This window comes from Monodelphis domestica, chromosome 3, assembly GCF_027887165.1.
Source record: "Monodelphis domestica isolate mMonDom1 chromosome 3, mMonDom1.pri, whole genome shotgun sequence".
NCBI lineage: Eukaryota > Metazoa > Chordata > Mammalia > Didelphimorphia > Didelphidae > Monodelphis > Monodelphis domestica.
In genome coordinates, this window is record NC_077229.1 from 289,282,854 (window position 1) to 289,307,398 (window position 24,545).

Consider the following 24,545-nt stretch of genomic DNA (forward strand, 5'->3'; position numbering starts at 1 on the left):
AATAATTAATATAGTAAAGGAAAGGATCATTTCAGAAACAGGAGATGGAGAGTCTATTTTTTTAATTCTAACAATAGCTTGATATTAGCATTAATAAAAAATAAGCCCTTGCAAGTATTAAATGTCTTTTGGTTTATAAAAACGATTCTTTGTCTGGATGGAAAGAAGTTGTTTACATAAAGCAAATGCCAGCACAAATTAGAAAAGAGATATATGTTAATGAACAAGGGATTGTGCAAACTCCCTGAATTTTTGAAAAATCATTTTGGTTACATATGTGCAATTAGGCAGCACAAATCTTTTATTTTTGGTTCAACTAAGAGTTTCATTTGCAGTCCTAAAAATAATTCTATTTCTTGGTGCATGAAAATGTTGTACATCAATGCTTTTAATTGAGTGCTTAACCGTTCAGGTCTTTTGAAAATCCATTTCTAAAGGTTTTGTAGTAAGGAAAGACAACAGCAAGACATGGCACAGTGAGTAGGGTGCTAGACTTGTGGTTAGGAAGACTTGAGTTCAAATTTGTCCTCAGACACTTACTGTGTGACCCTGTTTTCCAGAGTTTCATCATTTATAAAATGCAATGGATAAAAAAATGGCAAACAACTCTAGTATCTTTGCAAAGAAAACCCTAAATGAGATCACAAAGAGTTAAGCACAGCTGAAAAGACTATAAAACAACAGTATATTCATCTTCACTAAAATTGTGATAATTTTGAAGCAATTTATATATAATTTTAAAAAACATTTATCATTATCATTATACTCATTAATTTATCATTACTTAGTCATGGTAACTAATATTTAATGCTTTAAGGTTTGGGAAGCATATTATGTACACTACTTTAATCCTTAGAGGAAAAGCAAATATTATTATCCCTATTCAATAGATGAAACTCAGACATAGAGAAAGTGACTTGCTCAGTCACAACTATTAAGTGTTTAAAGGCAAAATTTGAACCCCAATCTCTCTAATTGTAAGTCCAGAGTATTGCTGTTTCTATCTTTGTTTTTGTTCAGTCATTTCTGATTCTTCATGACCCTATTTGGGTTTTTTTCCTTTGTTATTTTCCCCATTTATTTATTTACAATTTTATTCAAAGATATTTCATTTTCCCAATTACATGAAATAACAATTTTCAACATACATTTTCTGAAATTATAAGATTCAAACTCTCTCTCTCTCTCTCTCTCTCTCTCTCTCTCTCTCTCTCTCTCTCTCTCTCTCCTATCCTCTCTCAGAGATGTGTGAAAGAGGCATGAAGGAAGAGAGAACTTCATGCATGAAAGACAGAAAGCTGGGGACATCATCTGTCAATCAAGGTGAAGCTTCCAAATAGAATGTTCCCAGGAAAGTCAGTTGGAGAGTCAAGTCAGGCTGAAGAGGGAAGAAGCAGGGACAGATCCATGTTAGCTTCTGTCCTAGGCTGAAGGACCCTTGGGGGGGGGGTGGCTTCTGGAGCCAGGCTGAGAAGAAATTAACTTTTGTTGGTGGCTTTGTGTAATTGGAAGAAGAAAGAAGATTAAACAGTTGTCCTTCATCTCCCTGACAGACTTTGTGTCACAATTGTGACAGGACTGACATTTCCCATAATCTTCCTATCCATCATTATAGATTAGGGAAACCCTCATTCCTCTCACCTCATCTTACTTCAGTCCTCCATCCTGTTGTTCCCAATAAATCTCCTTACTTGAGAAAGGAAGAGAAAAGAGTGTTTCCTCATAAACCTCAGAGTCCACTCAGGGGGGAGGGGAGAAGCCACAGGTTTCAGAAGAGGGTGGTGAAGGGATTGAGGGAGGAGATGGGTAGGAAAAATATTGGTCTATTAGCCATCAGTAGTGATCAATAGGCAACCCCAGAATATCTCTCTCTAATAGTATCTCCCTAGTCACTCCAGAAGATCTATCTCCATTACAACTAGGCACCCTCAGGTTCCCCTAGTATCTCTCTAGTCAGCCAGAGTATATCATTTATCACAACAGGAAATATATCTCCTCAGATTATCATTTTCTAATACAGATGATAAGCAATTTTTTTTCAAACCCTTACCTTCCATCTTAGAATCAATAATGTTTATTGGTTCCAAGGCAGAAGAGTGATAAGGGCTAGGCAATGGGGGATCAAGTGACTTGCCCAGGACCACACAGCTAGGAAGTGTCTGAGGCCAGATTTGAACTTGGGACTTCCTGTCTCTAGGTCTGGCTCTCAATCCACTGAGCCACCTAGCTGCCCCCATGGTAAGCAATTTGATCTGGCTTTTACATGCATTACTATTTGCAAAACAGGCTTCCATATTGGTCACTATTGTAAGAGATTACTCATGTTTTCTTAACGAAGATCCTGCAGTGGTTTGCCATTTTCTTTTCCAGCTCATTTTACAGATGAAGAAACTGAGGAAAATAGGGTTATGTTACTGGCCCAAAGTCACACTGCTAGTCTGAGGCTGGATTTGGACTCAGATCTTTCTGATTCTAGGCCTGGACCACCCAGGTGCCCACTTCTATTCTAAGTCCACACTACATCTTAATAATTTTACAAATACAGCTACAATTCCTCAGTTCAAACATCATCATCTTAATACACATATAATCCAGTGGAACTGTTTGTCAACTCTGGGAGAGAGGAAGGAAGAAGGGAGGGAGACAACATGAAACATGTAACCTTGGAAAACATGTGTAAATTTGTTATTGGAATAAAATAAGGGGGGGAAGCACGTTGTATGCAACTGCATCTTATTTCTAGGTAGTTAATATTCTATATTTTCTGTAGTACTAACATGGGGAAATGGCTTTATTATCTGTCAGTCAGTCAATAAATCAGCATGTATTAAGCTTCAAAAAGAACTAAAATACACAATCAAATGAAATGGACTTCTCTACTAGTAGCAATGCAATGATCCAGGACAATTCTGAGGGTCTTAGAAAGAATGCTATTTACATTCAGAGGAAGAACTGTGGGAGTAGAAACACAGAAGAAAAACAACTGCTTGATCACATAAGTCAATGGGGATATGAATGGGGATGTAAACTCTAAACGATCACCCTAGTGCAAATATCAATAATAAGGAAATAGATCTTGATCTGTGACACATATAAAGCCCAGTGGAATTGTGTGTTGGTTATGGGAGGGAGCAGGAGAAGAGGAGGAAAAGAATATGAATCACATAACCATGGAAAAATATTCTAAATTAATTAATTAAATAAAAAAATTTAAGACTAAAAAAATAAAAGAACTAAAACAAAACATCATCTTCTTCAGCAGACTTTTCTTTACTCCTCCCCCATCAGATGCTGGTTCCTCCTCCAAGGCAAACTTCCATCTACTCTGTATGTTATTTTGTACCCATCTAGTAATGTACAGGTTGTTTACAGTAGACAAGTCAAACTCCAGAGTGTAACTCAAACCAGTGTTGCATGTAAATGTTCAACAAAATAAATAAAAATTGAATATAACACTGATCATGTTATTTTGAGATTTTCTAAGTCATTTTGTTCCCTACCCCACCACCATTCGCACCTGTTTTTTTCTGTTTGTGTTTGACACCACAGGTCTAACCCCTTACAGTGTAAACTCCTTGAAGTCAGTAATTAATTTTTTTTTGCTTTTTCCTTTGTTTCCCCTGTTCCACAATAAGAGTTCAATAAGTGATTGCTAACTGGTGGATTTATAGCTAGAAATATCTTAATGTCATGTGTTTATATCACCATAGATTAAGGAGGGCCAGACTAACAATTTAACAGAAATGAACAGAAAACAGAATTTTTAGAAATATGTTTCACATATATATGTAAGTGAATATATAACTGAGTCCATTTTTTTCCTTATATTGTGACTTATGTACACAATCACTATATTTTCCAAAGCAAAATCAGTGTACACATTCTGATCAAAGATATTCCTTTTGTGAAGCCTCAATAAAGTAACTTTATGCTCCTGAAATCTAAATTGTTCCATACAATTCAGGATTTAGTTATTGTACAAAGGGCTGATCAAAAGTGCTGCCTGATAAAGTTAATAAGTTCACTAGGAGATCAGCCTTGGTTATGACTACCACAAGGAAACCCCCTGACACTTGAAAGAGAATGAGTTACACTGATAGGAACAGTTCCCAATATGAATATTGACTCTTGATTTTGAAGGACAAAGTGAGGATACACTCCTCTCCAACTGGCCTATCAAAGGGAAACTTCAGACCTTCTGGGTCTTCTTTCCATCTATTAGTCTTGTCTTTGAGATCCTGGAAGAGCAAAGAAGACCTTGGAGAATAGTGGGTCCTCCCATATAGCCCAGAAACACTACTTTCTACTGCTGACAAATATTTTGGGGTAAAGGTATATGGCAAGCTGCATGTACCCCAGAGAGTCATATATGGTAGATATTGGACAGATAGAGAGAAGCAGATGAGAGTTCCTAGATAATTTCCATCTCCTCTTCCCAGAAGTGAAGCAATGGTCTAAATTCTCAATAATGGAGTTAGGCAACACCTGTGATGAGAGTTCCTAAGGATTGCCTCTTGAGGTGCCCCAAGTTCTAGAGTCATGGAATCTGGTACCTAGTCATATAAAAGTGATTAAAAAAAAACCCTTACCTTCCACCTTAGAATCAATACTATGAATTGGTTCCAAGGCATAAGAATAATAAGGGCTAGGCAATGGAGGTTAAGTGACTTGCCCAGGATCACACAGCTAGGAAGTGTCTGAAGCCAGATTTGAACCCAAGAATTCCTGTCTATAGACCTGGCTCTCAATCCACTGAGCCACCCAGCTGCCCCCAGGAAGGTGATTTTGTAAGCAATATGATCTCACAACAGAACTTTCTGACCAATAAAGGGAATATTTCCTGGGCAATGGAAGTCTGAAGTTGCCATAAAAGTAATTCCAAATTTGAGAATGTAGTGATTCATTGTAGGGTTGAGTGGAGGGAAATGAGGATGGAAGATATGTTTAAGCCACAACAATTCATGATCAAATATTGTCTGCTAAGAAATAGAGAAGTTGTCATCCATAGCAGTGGAGGGAATACCGACACTAGTGAAATTATGGAATCCTAAACTACTGGTACAATTATATTATATTATGAATATAATCATATTTATGTTATGAATATAAATCAAAACAATTATGTTTTGAATTCTAATTTACCATTAATGACTATTTCTTTAGAAATATTCAGAGACTTTTAGCAAATCAAAGTGAGTTCCCATGCTAAGAATTTCTACACTGACAAAAAAGAAACCAAAAAGTCTGTAAAAGTCCTTTAGATAACAGTTACTGTGGATAATGACTTTCCCCTGAGGTAGTCACATGTATTTTTAATTTGCACTATTCAAAATTATAATTATATGTAATATAATCAATACAGCTGTAATATAGTCAGTACATATATAAACTCTCTCAAATTGCTTCCCTTCTCAATGAGGAGGGAATAGGAAAAAAAACATAAGAGACAGAGACAGGCAGAGACAAAGAATTCATGAATGAAAAGAAAACAAAAGTTAAAAATTATTTTTGTATACAATAAATGTTTTTAAATATATGGTACAATCAGTTCTTCATTGATAACAAATCCACATCAAAAAAGGCCCTGTGCTCTATGAACAAAGCAGAATTTAGGCGCTCAAAAGAAATGTATAAATTTAGAGACATTTCCATCCCACACATTCATATACGGGCAATTTGTTGCTGATCTGTGGTAGAGTCTTCCAAGCTCATATTGGTCTGATCAGTAAATAATTGAACATTCTGTACATTGCTCCAGACATAGTGATGTCCTTTTGGTCCTCTTCAAATGCAAAGGACAACAATCAACCAACATTGTATACGTGTCCCAAAAAGCACTGTTATACAAAAATATAGGATTTAAGGAATAGTGTTCAACAACTTTGTTGATGATGCTTAGAAAGGAGAGGAACCTACTAAAAACAACAGCTCAGTTTTAAACATGTTAAATGGTTTGGAAGTACAGCAACAGTATAATAAATTGTGGCATATCTGTAAGTAAGTTGGGTTGGCCACAACTCAAGGCTTATCATAGCTCTTTTAGAAAATACATAATAATATAGACCTTTGCATTAAAAAAAAAAACAAATACCAGAAACCTCAAGTTTACATGTGGAAGTGCCCCCTGTGAGTTATGGTAAAGTGTTATATCTTTCTGCATTCTCTTTTGCTCAGCAGAAGCAAATCTGAAATCCACATTCTGTTCTAAATGTTTCCTAACGTGTCAAATGCACAGGAACAAATTCACATTTCTGAAATACAAGCTATAGTAGAACTAGTTGCACCAGACTTTAGCTCAATCAAAATAATGGGTATGAATTCAAATAATGTGGCCATCTGAGGAGGTTGTTATTCCTACTAATCAGGATCTAGCTGCAGTTTATAATACACAGTTTTTCTGATTTTATAGTTTTGCATTAAAGATTTTATTTATAGTAACTATGCAATACTCACTTGAGTTACTAAATGCTCTACTTTAACTACTTCTTCCTTTTTTTCCTCAGCCATAGTAGTTAATGTCTCTTCATCCTCATCAATATGCTTCTGAATTCGTTCTTCTTCTAAAGAATAGTGTTGCCTAATATCCTGAGCAACCTTTAACTCCTTCCTATAAGAATAGCAGAAAAATGATCATTCACACTCATTAGAAATGTAAAGGCTAGGGGGCAGCTGAGTAGCTCAGGGGATTGAGAGCCAGGCCTAGAGACGGGAGGTCCTAGGTTCAAATCTGGCCTCAGACACTTTCCCAGCTGTGTGACCCTGGGCAAATCACTTGACCCCCATTGCCTAGCTCTTACCACTCTTTAGCCTTGGAGCCAATACACAGTATTGACCCCAAGATGGAAAGTAAGGATTTTAAAAAATAAATTAATTAATTAATTAAAAAAAAGAAGATGAAATGTAAAGGCTGATTATATTTCCTTTGTGTACTGGCTTTGTGTGACCATGGGCAAAAATGAGGATATACCTCTTTGCAGGATTGTGAGGACCACATGAGTTTATAAACAAAACCCCTTTGTAAATCAGAAAATGCCAAATATATGCCATCTATTAATATCTAAATTATTAAAGCATATCTTTATATATATTTTTATCATTCAAGGAAAACTTTTAGTTTCAAGTATAGACACAAAACAAGTCAATATTATGATATTTTATAAAAATATTAAGTTTTAGGCTACCATTTTTTAGTTTTAAAAAGTATTTGTGCTGAAGGGTTTTTTTTTTCTGCCAACTTTCATTTTTGGTTAGGGTATATTCCACAAGATTTTAGAGATGAAAAGCTGTTGGAAAAAAAGATTTATATGTATAAAGCTGATTTTCTCAACAAGTTTAAAAATTTAACAAAAAGCTTAAAAATAAAACAAAACATATAAGTTGTATACTATGTTTAGTAACAAATTCTTATTCCTCTTTCCTTTATTGTTTTTATTCTAAAACAAAAGAAAGAACAATTTAGAGAGATTATATGAGATTCTTGATCCTAATTTGCCATCAATTTTGCAACTTTTATATAGCTTTAAAATTTCACTACTTTTGCTAAAATGTGCTTATAAAAGTCAAAATTAATCAAAACCTAGTTATCTTCCAATGTCCCTGCTCCTTTCATGACTCTTTGATTTTCCAAAATAGTATCACTTGGACTGAAAGACCATAGTGCAAGAGTTTCTACATGTGTTTATGAAAGACTGAGTGAATGCTTCAACTCCATCAGTATTTCTGGAGAGGGAATTTCCAATGTGGAAACTCCCTCCATCTCATTAGAGGTTAATCATACTAAGCACCACTTGACAGAATTAGCTATAGATCTTCTCAACTCCAATGCTCCCCCAACCTCCTATTTTCTATCTTCTACTCTATCACAGTCTCTTCAGGGAAAGTGGGAAAGAGGACAGGGTTGATAAAAGTGTTTGATGTTCCAGTGCCTGAAGGAGAATATTCTTATTTATCATGCCCTTCTCTTTTAAGGCCCAGGTATAAGCCTCAATTAGAATAAGTGTGAGTATAGGAGAGGGCTATTCACAGGATTTGGGGTGTCTCCTAAGGAAAATTAGCTGATTGACTTTATAAATTCCAAAATATTCTCAGCACCATTGATGCAGGAATACACCTCTTCTTTCATGAGGAAGACATTTATCCATCTACTAAAATTAAATTCAACAGTTATTAATTATCTACTATATGACTTTTATACACTCCGCTGAATACTTCCATATGCAAGAGTTAAAAGGGACAGAGATTGATCTGATTGGCCTTGGAGATACAAGGCTACTGACAATGGGCTGACATTTCAAAGATAGATTCATACTTGATAGGAAGAAAATTTTCCTAAAAACTAAAACTATCCAAAAGTGAAATGGGATGTCTTGGCATCTGGTTGTTTTCCTTTCTCTGGAAACCATCAGAGGAAGGATGGCTAACAATATAGCCAGGCAGGCTATGGAAATATTCTTGTCCATTTTATGGGCAGAATGAATGGTCTCTGCGAATGCCCCTCAACTGTAGTGGGCATACAAATCCAAAGGAGAAATAATGCTGACCCTCAAGTAGTTGTCATTCTGCTTAGCAAAAGGAAAGAGATAGATGAAATATGTACCGAATGAGTAGATACAAGAAAAATTGAGAAATGAGAAAACACTCATGATGGTGGAGGAATAGACAGAAAGGGGAAAGAAAGAAAATATGTCAGAAGTGACATCTGTACTAAGCCTTGAAGAAAGATCAGGATTCCAAGAGGCAGAGGAGATGAGGTGGGTCCTTAGAGGTATGTGGACAAGCTTATGAAGAAAAGAGCTTCCGGCAGCGGAAATTATGAGGCGGAGCACCAAAACGGAGGAAAGGCTTTTGCTGCTGTCGAGGTGCAGGCCCTCAGTCTTGGACAGCTTTGCTCTACTCTCTGGACAGCTGAATACCCTCAACAAAGTCCTCAAGCATGAGAAGACCCCATTGCTCCGAAATCAGGTCATCATTCCTTTGGTACTGTCCCCGGATCGTGATGAGGCGCTCACGCGGCAGACAGAGGGACAAGTTCCCGTCTTCAGTCATGAGGTGGTTCCTGATCACCTGAGAACCAAACCAGACCCGGAAGTGGAAGAACAAGAGAAGCAGCTGACCGCAGATGCTGCTCGAATTGGCACTGACGCAGCCCAGAAGCAAATTCAGACTTTGAATAAAATGTGCTCCAATCTACTGGAGAAAATCAGCAAAGAGGAGCGGGAATCAGAAAGTGGAGGTCTCCGTCAGAACAAGCAGACCTTTAACCCCACAGACACCAACGCCCTGGTGGCTGCAGTTGCCTTTGGCAAGGGTCTATCCAACTGGAGGCCTCCAGGCAGCAGTGGACCTGGCCAACCAGGCCAACCTGGGGCAGGGGCCCTCCTGGACGTTCATCGGGCATTCAGCAAGTTCAGATGACAGGGACACCCAGTCAGCAACAGAGCACTCTGCTCAGCGGGGTTCAGATGGCGCAAACTGGCCAGCCAGGTAAGATGCCAAGCGGCATAAAAACCAACATCAAGTCAGCTTCGATGCACCCCTACCAACGAAAAGTATTTCTCAACTGTTAATAGCCTTGAGGCAGGCCTACCCAATCCACCTCCCATTGTTGAGAAGAGGCCTCAGGCCACAAGCTCTTCTGGCCACTCCAGGCACTCCCAGGAATCCTTCAAAATGACCACGCCCTTCAGGAGCCATGCTTCCCTGTATCAGCCACCTCTTCAAGTCTCCTACCAGAACTGGGGCACCTCCTTGCCTTGGGAGCACCTCGCCCCCCCACTCCCCAGCTCATTTGAGTTCAGTGTCTGCAATGCTGTCTTTAGGGCCTTGGACAAATCCTTTCAGCTCTCCTGGGCCCCATCTGCTCTTCTGTGAAGTAAGAATCTTGGGACCCAGAAGCCAGCCTCAGGGGAGCAGAGGCCCTAGAACAATGATGGTGAACTATGGCTCATGTGCCAAAGATGGCATCCAGAGCACTCTCTGTGGGCATGTGGCTGCCCCTCCCCTCCACCCCAGTTCATTGCTAGAATGGCAGAGGGACTTGAGTAGAGCTCCTCTCCCCTCCTCTCTACACTTGCTGAGGATATTCCCCCCTTCACCCACCCCTCTGCCCAGCAGCCCAATGGGAATGCCCCTGTGTGGAGTAAGGGGTGGGCAGGGCCCATCGGGCACAGGGGTGGCGGTGAGGGGGTGTCATGCAGCACTCCCGTCTCTTAAGATGTTTGCCATCACTGACTTAGAAGATAGGTTAGGTTAGACTTGTGCTCCTTCTGGACATACAACCTTTCATCTTCAAGAGAAAAAAGCACCCACTGAAGAATAGCCAGTGCCTTGGGTGTTCTCCTGTCCCCTCGGGGCAGTTTGCAGCAAGTTGGTAGCCCTTTTCCTTTCCTGGAAGGGGCAGGGAATGAGAAGAGGAGCCCCAGGGCAGATGATGGGTTTACCCAATCTAGTAGCTTTAGATCCCTCCCATGAGAATTTTAGAATTTCACGTTAGACTTTCTCAGGCCATCCTCCTACCTCTAGCTGTCACTGACTTTGTCATGAGCACAGTTCTCATTGCCCAACCTCTGACTTTCCCAAAATTGCCCTTTGTCCCAGCTTTCTCTTCCTGTCTCAAGCCACAGATACTGCCCTTACCTAGCTGGCTCACCCTCCTCATCCCTCTGCCTGATAGAGAGGCTGCCAGATCACCACCCTGCCTCTGAAATGTTCCACACCAGCTCTGAGCAGGCCTTTTACCACCCCCACTTCCCCCTGACAGCTGGGAACAAATCCCCTTTTGTGAAGCAGCCTGGTGGAGAAACAATCCTCCATGGACAGTGACCTCTCTGTGCCTTGGAGGCAATCAGGACCTGTGGGAGGCAAGGCTTCCAAACACCCACCCTGGACACCAGCTCAAGATTTATTTCTCTCTTCAGCACCCTTTTTTGTTGTTTTGTCATTTTTAGTTGTGTCTAATGCTTCGTGATGCTATTTGAGGTTTTCTTTGCCAAGATACTGGAATGATTTGTCATTGCTTTCTCCAGATTGACAGATGAAAAATCTGAGGCAAACAGGGTTCAGTGACTTGCCCAAGATCACACAGCTAATATCTGAGGCCAAATTTGAACTCAGGAAGATAAGTCTTCCTGAATCCAAGGCTAGTGCTCTATCCATGGCACCTTCCCTGAAGCTCATTTGGACTCAGTGTCTGCTACCCCTCACTCAGCTTAGTTTGCAGCTGGAGCTCCAGCCGGTCTCCTGGTCAGTAGCATTGAGGGTCAAGCACCAGCTTGGACCCAACAATGGAGGGAAGGAGCCCCAGCTGCTTTAGATAAGCCAAGTGTTAGAGGCCAAGGCCAGCCCTGCTTATGGGCTACTCAAAGCCAATCATGCCATAGTGGAAAGATCACTGGCCTCAGTTTCTTCTGTGGATCTAGATCTAGAGATCTCCTCAGGTGAAAATGACCAGTAGCTCCAACACAGGCTGGTAGTAGTTGGCACAAGCGCATTCCTACTATAGGGGGTCAGTCCTCTCTGGAATCTGCCCCTTGCAGTTATAAGAGCATGTCCATAGGCTGTTTGCTAAGGTGGCATCTTAGCTGAGTTTTGAAGATACTCAGGTATACGGTGAGGCAGAGGTGAGGAGGGCAACTTTCTGGGCCTGGGGCACAGCCAGTCCAAAGATTGCAGTCAGAGGATGGAGTACAGTGGGTGAGGAGTAGTAGACCAGCTCAGGGAGGAAAGTAAGGTACTAGGAAAGGAAGGAGGAAACCAGGCCAGATTCTCCAGAGCTGAAAGGGACAAATGGAGTTGGTATTTAGTCAAGGCCATGCTTGCTTAAGAAGGAAGGTACTATGGCCAGAGATACATCTAAAGCCAAGCAGAGGCTGGACCAGAGTAGGGAAGAGAGTTGAGGCCAGTCATCAGGCCATGGAGATTAGCCCCATGAAAGGCAATGAGGGCCCAAACTAAAGTAGCCATGCTATGAACAGAGAAAGAAACACACATGAGAAATACTGTGGAAAAAGAAATGATTTGGTAATAGTGCTTGGTGAAGTGCTTAATAACTGCTTTGTATATTTGATTGGATCTGTGCGGTGAGTTCAAGAAGAGGTGATACCTTGGACACCATCCTGGGCAGCTGGGAAGATGGTGGTGCCTTCCATGTAATAGGAAAGAGAAGAAAAGAGGAGGAAAGAGAATGAGTTCAAGATGCCTAGAGGGACATCCAGTTGGGACATCAATGGGCAGCTGGAGAAGCACGTTGGTGGCAGGCCTAACCCTATGGCTATGGGGCAGAAGTGATCCCAACTCTGTATGGCTGTGGATGCAAGACCACCTCTGGGAGAGCTTTGTCCAGCTTCAGGGAAGCTCCTTGACCTTTATGCCCATGCCAGAATGTAATGTTAACATGGATGTCTGAGGCACTCACCCCTCTGTAGGAATCCAAGTCACTATCTGCTTACCCTCCCCCCAGTTGTAGTCAGACCCCTCAGGGCTTATAAGGTCTTTCACAACCTGGGTGGTCTGCCTACCCTAAGGCTTCATTTTTTTAAAAAATGAAACCCCTATATTCTGTCTTTGAATCAATACAATGTATTGTTTCCAAAGCAGGAGAGCATTATGGGCTAGACAATTGAAGGTAAGTGACTTGCCCAGGGTCACACAGCAAGGAAGTATCTGAGGCCAGATTTTTTTTGGTTATTTTTTTCTACCAATTACATTTAATAACTAATTTCCACCTAAGTCTTCTGAAGTTATGTGATCCAAATTGTCTCCCTTCCTCCTGGAGTTGGCAAGCTATTCAGTTTGGGTTATGTGTGTATTATGCAAAACATTTCCATATTGTTCATTTTTGTAAGTGAATAATCTTTTACAATTAAAACCCCCAAACATATACTTAAATAAACAAGTGAAAAATTGTGTGCTTTCATCTGCCTTTCTACTCCACCAGTTCTTTCTCTGGCTGTGAATAGTGTTCTTTGTTCTAAAGTCCTTTGGAATTGTCCTGGATCATCGTATTGCTGAGAGTAGCCAAGTCTATCACATTTGGTCATTTGAGGCCAAATTTGAATCCAGGTTCTCACATCTAGGCCTGGCTCTCAATCCACTGAGCCAGGCAGAGCCAAGATAGCAACCTAGAAGCAAGGAAATCCTGACACTACTCTGAATATCCTTCCAAACTGATCTTTAAAAAATGCCTCAAAAGGACAAAGCAGAACTAGCAAGAGGGCTTTCCCACTAAGCACAATGTGGAAGTTAGGCAGAGAGAGTGAATACACAAAAGGGAGGACCAACTGGAGACATAACTGCACAAGTTAAAACAGGCCAACCACCACCATCTGGCACACCAACCGTAGAACCAGGACCTGGGCAGCCTCAGGATTCTGGGATGCAGGTTACAGTAACAAAAATGTACTGCCAGCCTATCCCTGGAGGTTCTAGGTCCTGGTGTTGAGATTCAGAGCCATTGCACTGGGCACACTCAAGTCTCCATGACAGTGGCATTGAAGGCAAAACCCTGCAAGACAGAAATGACCAGCAACTTGCAGGACTCCCAGTCCTCTAGCAGGAAAATGAACAAACAGCAGCAAAGAAGGCTCCTGACCCTGGAAAATCTACAGAAAAAAGGAACAAAAAAACAAGTAATAGGAGATGGTGAGAAACAAGCAAACGTACAAACTCCAAAAAAATGTGGAAACTGGTTGCAAGCTCTGGAAGAACTCAAAAAGGAGTTAAAAAAACAAACCACCAAGTAAGACAGAAGAAAAGTGGGGGGAAGGGGGAGGGGGAATGAAAGAAATGCAAAAAAAAAATTGCTTAAAAAGAAAAATTGATATAATGAAAAGAGAGATACAGAAATAAAATAAATAAGTAGATTTAAAACCAGAATTGACCTACTGGAAGAACAAGCAAAAAAAGTCCAATGAGGAAAAGAGTGTAATGAAAAGTAGAATAGACCAAATGGAAAAGGAGAACCAAAAGATCATGGATGAAAATCAGTCTTTAAAAATTAGATTTGGGCAAGTAAAAGGTAATGATTTCATAAGACATCAAGAAATAATAAAATCAAAAGAATGAAAAAAATAGAAGAAAATATGAAATTTTTCATTGAAAAAACAACTGACCTGGGAAAAAAAATCCAAGAGAGACAATATGAGAATTATTGGACTATCTGAAAGTCATGACCAAAAAAAAAAAAGCCACTGACTTCATCTTGGGACTCATTTCTGGAGCTAGCTCAGTTCCCTTTCTATTCAATTATGGGCCTAGTCCAACTTCTGTCTTATGAGAAAACTTTATTGCATTGTTTGAAACCTACCTAGAGTGGCTGGATAACTGGATCACCTATATCCACTGTTTTGAGACCCTTAATCAAAGACCTAGGAGATGTTGACCAAAACTCAAATCCCAAGACTGATGTGAAGAGTTTTCTCATAATATTTATATTCTCATAATAGTACATTTCAGGCAACCCCTGTGTCTTATCTGAAAACTGGTCCTGTTCTGATCCTTTAATCAGCTATTGTTTTCATGTTCCTTTGATTGTTTATTGATACTTGGGGAGAAGGGAGATATTTCAGTCTTCCCCCTGCCAACTTGGAAAGTCCCTATTCTTTCATCTAATTGGAAAACCAATGACCTAATGTTATTTTATTTTCTTTTATTGGTCTTGTTTGATTGTTTTTCATGTATAAAAGTCTGTCTCCTGTATTCAGAGTCCAGCCCTAATGAGGAAAGGGCCTGGTCCTGAATTTGTTGAGCAACTGGCATATGTTGCTTAATAAATCTATAAGCTGGGAAGATTGAATTTCTGTTTCCTCCGTCATTTTATTTATTTACTTATTTACTGCTTGTTACATCTCTGAATAAAGAGCATATTCTAGCAGTGAAAGTCCCTGATGCCTCTTTGTATGAACCCCTAGAAGTCCTTGCAATTTATGGAAACCCCTGTCTGGAACTGAAAAATAAGACAGTCTCTTCCTCTCTCCAGCTCAGATGGAAAGAGGAGCAGAAATCTTTCCAGAGATAAGATCTATGCAAGAGAACATGTACACAATAATAGCAATATTGTACAATGATCAACTGTGAAACCTTGACTGCTCTCAGCAATGCAATGATCTAGGACAATCCTGAAAGACTTATGATGGGGGATGCTATCCACCTCCAGAGAGAGAACTTTTGGAGTCAGATGGATGAAGAACAAAGCATACTGTCTTTCACATCAGTGTATTTATGCTTTTATTTGGGGAAGGGGGTTGGTTCTATATGAGTTTTCTCTTACAACAGTGATATGATGGAAGTGCATTTTGCATGATAATAAAAATAAAATTAAAAAAAGAAAAGAAAAGAAAAGAAAAGAATAGAAATGTGATGTATGGTGTGGGGAACAGTTAGTAAGCCAATATGACTAGAAGAGAGTACTAGAAGGAGTATAATATGAAGTAAGTCTAGAAAGATCCATGGGAGCTAGATTGTGAAGAATCTTAAACAACAGACTGAGGAGAGAGTCAGTGAAGATTTTGATTTATTTATTATCTTAATTTTGTCTTTTAAATTTATTTTACGTCATCTTTTTATTTTATTCATTTTTATTTTTTATTTAAATTATTTAAAAATTTTTGAGCAGAAAAGTGGTGTAAGTTCTAAGATGTAATAGTTGGAAGGGATCTTAGAGGCTCTCTAGTTCAATGCCTTTATTTTACAGAAGAGGAAACTGAGGTATAGAGAGGTTACCAGAAAACAGCTGGTAATGATCAATATGGATATAAACCCAGGTCTCCATAACTCCAAGTTCATCTCTACACCAAGGACACCCACTATACCAATAATCAATAATCAATCAAAAATGTATTAAATACCTACTTGGTGCCAGGTCTTGTGCTAAATTTGAATCTCCTGTTATCTTTCCAGATGTGTAACCATGGAGTTATGTTCATTTTAAAAAATCAGTTGTTAAATATTATGGATCTAAATTTTGTATCTCCTCTGCTGGGGATACAAAAAGAAGCAAAGGATAGTTCCTGCCATCAAGGGGCTTGAAATTTAATGGAGGTGACAAAAAGTAAATCTATACAAACAGACCATATACAGAATAAATAGGAAATAATTAAGAGGGAAGACACTGGAAGTGATTGGAGAAGACTTTCAGTAAAAGATGGGATTTTAATTGATTCTTAAAGGAAGCCAGGGAAGATTGTAGAGAGAATTAAGGAGGGAAAGCATCCTGGGCAGGAGAGAGAGCCAGAGAAAATGCTTGAAACCAAGAGATGGAAAGACTTGTTCATGGAAAAGCCAGAAGGCTAATGTTACAGGATTGCAAAAGATATGTCTGGGTGTAAGGTGTAAGACTAGAAAGGCAAGAAAGGGCTAGGTTATCAAGGACTTTGAATGCCAAACAAAGAATTTTCTATTTCATCCTGCAGGTGATAGGGAGACAAGGAAGATTATTAGGAGGTAGAATGACTTGGTCATGTTTATGCTTTTGGGAAAACATGTTAGTGTAAAAATGGAGAACAGACTGCAATGGAAAGAGACTTGAGGTAGGCTGCTAGGCCTGACAATAGATTGAAAATGGAGGGATTCTAAAACCTTCTGTCTTAGAATCATTACTATGTATTGGTTTCAAGGCAAAAGAGTGATAAGGGCTAGGCAATGGGGATTAAATGACTTGCCCAAGTTTACACAGATAGGAAGTACCTAAGGTGAAATTTGAATCCAAAATCTCTAGTCTTTAGACCTGGCTCTCAATACACTGAGCCACCACCTAGCTGCCCCCAGGGAATATTGTGAATCTAGAAAGGGCTCTGCCATGTACTGGTTGTGTAACTTTAGGGATATCAGACTTTTGATCTGTAAAATAAGAATAATATCATGTGTCCCATCTGCCTCATGAGTCACAATGAGAACCAAATAAAATAACTTTAAGAAAATGCTTTGTAAATTATGAAGATAAAGAATTACAAGATTATGTCTGCTTAATTTGTAAGCTATGGAAAATACAGTTTATTGACTTCTTTTCATATGAATAGTGATGATGAGGGGTTACCAATCAAACACTCGTTTTTACTGTAATCAGATCTTTTCTCCCAAAATGACTTATACAATAAGAGAAGTATAAGACAATGACTGATGCCTGTGTGGCTTGCTCAAATTTCATTCCAGAGATGCTGCTTTGTGGAGGAATTTCTCTTTCCTAACTCCCAATATAGTTTTGGGGAAAAAAGATTATAAATCATAAACTTCTTGCAAGCCATTCCCAAACCACTTTCAGAACAGAAAACTTCATGTACTGGGACTGAAGTCAAGATGGTGAAGTAAGTCAGGCAGATCTGTGCCACCATGAGAATCTTCTCTGACCAAGATTAAAATATTGCCACAAAATGATTACAGGAGTGAAAAAAACAAGGAGACAGAGTGAAACAACTTTCAAGAAAAAAAAAAACATAGGCAAAGGACATCTGGGGCTCTGGGGTAATAGGGAAACACAGCCAGCAAGAAGTTTTAACAAAGGAGGGAAGAGTAAGCCCAGAGCAAGTCACAACTGGGAAAGAGAAATCTTTATTCTATTCTCTATCCTTAGTTAACACTAACTTAAGTACCTCATTAGACTGTGAAGGAAGGTTTAACTCTCCTTTGTCTACCTTTTGATTGAATCAACACAAGCTTGAACTAGGTGGAGGAGCTCCCATACCACTTATTGAATTCACACCCTACTTAGTGCTAGGTGAGAAACCAGCAAGATACTTGGAAGGGCTCCATCCCTTTTTTGACTCAATCAGTCAGAAACTTGGAAATTCTTTTAAGAGTTCACAGAAGAGTTCACACCTTCAGAAACTGTTCAACCCCCTGGGCAGTGGTAGACAATTTTAAAAACTTTGATTGTCCCCTATGAAGAGGGGCAAAGACAAAGAGTTACCATAAAAGCAAGCCCTGAACTCAGTCTGGGAGATGATTTTTGAGAAGATAGTCTGAAGAGATTGTCTTCTGGAGATAGTCTTCTAATTGGGGAGAGTCTTCTAGGGAGTTTGGTAGAGACTGTGGCTTAGAGGTCTTGTGGTTACTCACCATCAACCTTCCTGGTTTGGACAGGATAGATAACTTCTCTATCCCCCTAAGATTTCTCTTCTTTATTGTTTCTTCTCTATTTATAAATACTTGAAAATAAATTTCTGATTCTATATAATAAATATTAGTTACCATATAATTTCATAAAATTATTGTCCAACCATTAATTTTGACACTCACATACCCAAATCTACTGTCTGAGGTTCAGCAACCTATGTTTGGGCCAACATCCAGATCCTGAGAGTCTGCCTAATTTACTCTACAGAAAAGAAGAAGGGGAATAAGACAAGGAAAGATGGTGTAATTGGAGAAAAGAAGTGGGGGGATGACAAAAAGCAAAATACTAGTTAGAAGGAACAGAAAGAAAGGGAATAGAGCAGGATTTAAAGGGAATAATATGATGGAGGGCAATACACAGTTAGTAATCTTAATGCTGAATGTGAACTGGATGAACCTATCCATAAAACAGAAGTGGATAACAAAGTGGATTTAAAACCAGAATCCTACATATGTTGTTCACAAGAAATACATTTGAGGCAGGGCAACACATACAGATTCAACGTAAAAAGGCTAGAGCAGAATTTATTATTCGTCATCTCAAGTAAAAAAAAGCAGTAGTAGCAATCATGATATCAGACAAAGCTAAGATAGAAATTAATCTAATTAAAAAAGATAAAGGAGGAAATTACATCTTGCTAAATGGAACAATAAGCAATGAAGTGATATAATTGCTAAACATTTATGCACCAAATGGTATAGCATCTAGATTTCTAAAGGAAAAATGAACAGAACTGAAGGAGGAAATGGGTAGTAAGGATCTCAACCTTCCTCTTTCAGAACTAGATAAAACAAACTGAAAAATAAAAATGAAAGAATAGAAGTAAATAAAATGCTAGAAAATTTAGATATAATAGATGTCTGGAGAAAACTGAACAGGGATAAAAAGGAATATACCTTCTTCTCAGGAGTACATGATACACATACAAAGATCAACCATATACTAGGGCATAGAAATACTGTGAACCAATGTGGAAAGCCAAAAGATAAATAAATAAATAAATGCATAGTTTTCAGACCACAATGAGATAAAAATTATATTTAATGAAGGTCCATGAAAGGCAAATTTAAAATTAATTGGAAACCAAATAATCTAATACTTCCAAACTGGTGGGTCAAAAAAGAAATCATTAAAACAATTACAGACTTCATTAAAGAGAATAATAAAGAGACATCATATCAAAACCTATGGGGTACAGCCAAAGCATTACTCAGGAGAAAATGTATAACTCCGAGTGCCTATAGTAACAAAATTGAGAGGGAGGAGATCAATGAATTAGACTTGTAATTTAAAAAATTAGAAGAACAAATTAAAAATCCCCAGATAAAAACTTAATTGTTAATCCTAAAAAGTAAAGGAGAAATTAATAAAGATGAAATTAAAAGAACTGTTGAACTAACAAATAAGACAAGGAGCTGGTACTTTGGAGGAAAAAAAAACAAATAAAATCAATAAAGTATTGGTTAATCCAATAAAAAAAAGAAAGAAGAGAAAAAGTATCAAAGATGAAAAGGGTGATCTCACCTGTAATGAAGAGGAAATTAAGGTAATTATTAAGAAGTATTTTGACCAATTATAAGGCAATAAATATGACAATCTAGGTGAAATGGGTGAATATTTACAAAAATATAAATTGCCTAGAATAATAAAAAAGGAAATAGAATACCTAAATAATCCTATCTTAGAAAAAGAAATTGAATAAGTCATGAAGGAACTCTCTAAGAAAATATCCCCAGGGCCAGATGGATTCACAACCGCATTCTATCAAACATTTAAAGAACAACTAATCCCTTACTATACAAATTATTTGACAAACTAAGCAATGAAGGAGTCTTACCAAACACTTTTTATAACACAAATATGGTACTAATTCCAAAGCCAGGCAGTCCAAAACCAGAAAGGAAACTACAGACCAATTTCCTTAATGAACGTAGATGCAAAAAATCTCAAATAAAATACTAGCAAAAAGACTACAGTGAGTTATCACAAGGATTATTCACTATGACAAGGTAGGATTTATACCTGGAATGCTAGGATGACTTAATATAAGGAAAACCATTCACATAATTGACCATATCAATAATCAAACCAACAGAAATCACATGATTATCTCAATAGATGGAGATAAAGTCTTTGACAAAATAAAATACCCATTCCTATTGAAAACACTAGAAAATATAGGAATAGAAGGGTCATTCCTCAAAATAATAAGGAGTATATACTTAAAACCATCAGCAAGTATCATTTATAATGGGGACAGGTTACAAGCTTTCCCAATAAGATCAGGAATGAAGCAGAGATGCCCATTATCACCTCTAATATTTAATATTGTACTAGAAATACTAGCAGTCACAACTAGAGAAGAAAAGGAAATTAAAGGGATTAAAGTAGGCAACGAGGGAACTAAACTATCATTCTTTTCAGATGATATGATGGTAGGCTTAAGGAATCCTAGAAAATCAACTAAATGGCTAGTATAATTAACAACTTATGCCAAGTTGCAGGGTACAAAATAAACCCACATAAATCATCACCATTTCTGTATATCTCCAACAAAATTCAGCAGGAGTTAGAAAGAGAAACTCCATTTAAAATCACTCTAGACAATATAAAATATTTAGGAATGTATCTGCCAAGACAAATACAGGAATTATATGAAACAACTACAGAACACTTTTCACACAATTAAAACTAGGTCTAAATAATGGGAAAAACCTTAATTGCTCCTGGGTAGGTTGAGGTAACATAATAAAAATTATAATCCTACATAAATTATTCTACTTATTGAGTGCTGTACCTATCAAACTACCAAAAAACTTTTTTAAAGAATTATTTAAAATTATAACAAAGTTCATCTGGAAGAACAAAAGATCAAGAATATCAAGGGAAATAATGAAAAAAATGTGGGGGATCGGGGCCTAGCAGTACCAGATTTTAAAATGTACCAGAAAGCAGTGGTCATCGAAACAATATGGTACTGGCTAAGAGACAGGAGGGTGGATCAATGGAATAAATTAGGGGTAAATGACCTCCACAAGTTGTGAGATGTGAATTGGTCCAACCATTCTGGAGGGCAATTTGGAATTATGCCCAAAGGGCTTTAAAATAATGCCTGCCTTCTGATTCAGCCATTCCACTTCTGGGTTTATACTCCAAAGAGATAATAGAGAAAAAGACTGGTACAAAAATATTCATAACTGCTCCTTCTGTAGTGGCAAAAAATTGGAAAATGGGGAGCTATCCCTCAATTGGGGAAATAGATGAATAAATTGTGGTACATGTTGGTGACAGATTACTATTGTTTTGAAAGTAGCAAAGAAATGGAGGGATTCTACATGAACTGGAACAACCTGCAGAAATTGATGCAGAGTAAAAGGAGCAGAACCAGGAGAACATTGTACACAGAGACTAATACACTGTGGCACAATCAAATGTAATAGATTTTTCTACTAGCAGCAATGCAATGATCCAGGACAATCCAGAGGAACTCATGAAAAAGAAAGCTATCCACATCCAGAGAAAGAACTGTGGGAACAGAAATACAGATGAAAAACTTATGATTGATCACATAGTTCAATGGGGATATGATTAGGGTTTTGATGTCAAAAGATCTCTCTACTGCCAAAATGAATAACATGGAAATAGGTTTTGAACAATGATACATATATAACCCAATGAAACTGCTTGTCAGCTCTGGGAGGGGGGAGGAAAGAAGGGTGGAAAAAATCATGAATTGTGTAACCATGGAAAATATTTTAAATTTAAAAAAAAATTAAGGAAAAAAATAGAAAACTTAAAAGCCCTCTCTATGTGGTGAACTGCTTTCTGGTCCTAGGAACACAAAACTACTGTAAACTACTCCTTCTTGTGCATAATTTCAACTCAATAAAGCCAAACATCCTGAAATCCTCACTTTGTACCCTATCAACAAAAAGCCCAGTGGAACCTAAATCCTTAAGTAATTAAGTGCTCCTTGGAAACATCACATGACTTGAAGGAACATAAAGAAGAGTTATTTGACCTACTGATTGTTTAAGGTTCATCCCTTGGTACAGAAGGACAAGTACTAGATTTGGAATAAGAAAACAAGAGTCTAATCTTCTCTCCATCCCACCTCTATCTCCCCAAATTCCCAAATAAATATGATGAGCTACTTATGAGGGATTTGTTTTCCTCATCTATAAAATAAGTGTCGCATCAGATAATCACTCAAATACCTTCTTATTGTCATTCTAGGATGTTAAATATGAGAACAATGCAGAAAGGGATGTGTAAGGACCATCCTATGCCCTTTGTTAGTACTTTCAGTTAACAGGAAGCAATTCTTCCTTTTCCAAACTGAAGCTCCAAAGAGAAATGTATCTTATACCCCTGATCCCACTCAATGGTTCCCTTTGGAATAGCAGCACTGAAGGCAAGAATCACAAGGCCCCCAAAAAGGAAGAGGTTTTATCAGGAAATTAAAAAAAAATACTCCCTGGACAACTCGTGGAAGTTTTTTCTGAGGAATATTAGGAAAAAGTAGAGCTATTTTGTATTCTAATAGTTGACACGTAAAAAGTGCTTTCTCCATGACCACCCTACAAGACTCATCACAGACATCATAGATGTAGAGTGGAATGGGCAAGAGAGGTTCTCTCTAGGCCAACCCCTTTATTTTACTGGTGACTGAGGTTCAAATAAATTAAATATTTTTCCCAAACAACTTAGAGGTAGGATTCAAATTTGGGTATTTTTTCCACTCCAAAATGTTGACAGCATTTGGTAGGGATGGAGGAGAGAGATGACTATGATTTCATAGGTCTAATTAATTCCTCCAGAAACTACTGGTCTTAGAGATTTGCCTAGGGCACAGAATTTAAGTGACTAATTCAGGGCCCAGAACCCTATCCACTCTAGCACATAACTGTCATATGAATAGATGAAGGGCCACCAAAAACAAACTTTAGGTAATTTGAAGTCTTGCATGAGACCTCAGGGGCCATAATCAATTGTATACCATTAGGATAACCCATAATTCTGCTTCCATTTGCATACTGCATAGATGGCCACTAACTGATGCATTTCATAAACATAAGGTCTTAACCTGGAGATACTTAAATACTATTAATAAAACCTAGTTTAAGTGGCCTAGAACTGGTAGCATCCTCTTTATTATTTGCTTAAATTGATAGAACATTTAACTGAATTCTAGTGATAGCATGCAGAGAGGAAAGATTACTGGATATGGAGTCAAGAGGAGCTCCATTTGAATCCTGTCTCTATCACTCACTACCTATATGTCTATGGATATTGCTTATGTGACAAAACAATGTGACAAACTTCTCTTGCCCTCATAAAGTCTCTAAAATCATAAAATCAGAAGGATGAACAAGGTGACTTTAAAGGCTCTCAGATCCAAAGCTATACTCCCACAACCTCTGCTTTTATACTTTTTTGAAATTCAATTTGCTATGGATTTTGAGCAAAATATTTCATATATATTTCAATTTAAAATACTGCTTTACAATTATTTTGGTTATAAAGGAACTTTTAGATTAGTTATATTCAAATATTCTTACTTCACATGCTCTAAGGATTCTTCAGTGGATTCTATCTCTTTAGCCATCTTAGCTCTTTCTCTTTTAGCCATTTTACAAGTTAATTTATATTCAAATGCAATCTTTTGTAGTTTTTCATGAACTGAATCATATAATGCTATTGCCTGAAAAATAAAAAATAAAAAAGTTGACTAAAATATCTTCCTGGTATTATATGTTATTTATATTTAAAGGAACCACACATATGAAAAATCACAGGAAAAATTAATTTGAAAGTACTATTTGTTTTATAAGACATATAAGTATTTTTTAAAGATTTTTAAGTGTTTTTATAAATACTTCTGAGGTTATTTCCATAGAGATCTCCTGGTTCTCTATTTCCCTATGGTCAACAGCACAGAGGACATAGTCTTCTTATCTCTTACTTCTTTCTATATTTTTCTATATTATTTTGTTTATATTTTCTTTCTAGATATTATATATATAATTTATTATATATATATAGCTAAAATATACTTTCTAGATTTTTTTATAGTCTCAGTCCTTCTTCCACATAGCTACCAAAGTTATTTGCCCAAAATACAAGATTGACCTTATTGACTCTCCTTCTCAAGCAACTCTAGTGGCTCTCTATTAGACATTGGGCCAAATATGAATCTCCAAATTAAAAACTCTCTACAACCTGGTTCCAATCTGCCTTTGAAGTCCCCTTTCACATTCCTCCCAACAATGCTTGCTAAGATCCAGTAACATTGGCCTTTTTCATAACTCCCTTCTTCCCTCCTCCCCTTCAGGCCTTTGTTCTGGGTCTCTGGAATTTCTACAATGTTCTTCTTCACTTCAGCCTTTTTCATTTCCTGAACACAGTATCACTAGTCACCATCAGCACAAGATTTCTT

The 24,545-nt window shown here is 37.9% G+C and overlaps 1 protein-coding gene and 1 pseudogene across 1 annotated transcript in view; one reads left to right on the forward strand and one right to left on the reverse strand.

The window, feature by feature from the left end:
* CCDC178 (coiled-coil domain containing 178) overlaps positions 1 to 24,545 on the reverse strand; it is a 682,244-nt gene that overhangs the window by 489,741 nt on the left and 167,958 nt on the right. Inside the window, exons 12-13 of the mRNA XM_056821069.1 lie at positions 23,668 to 23,810; positions 6,454 to 6,607 (exon numbers count right to left, since the gene is read on the reverse strand). Coding sequence (XP_056677047.1) covers positions 6,454 to 6,607; positions 23,668 to 23,810 — 297 coding nt within the window. The remainder of the gene's footprint in view (positions 1 to 6,453; positions 6,608 to 23,667; positions 23,811 to 24,545) is intronic.
* LOC100618470 (mediator of RNA polymerase II transcription subunit 8-like) lies at positions 8,812 to 12,064 on the forward strand (annotated as a pseudogene).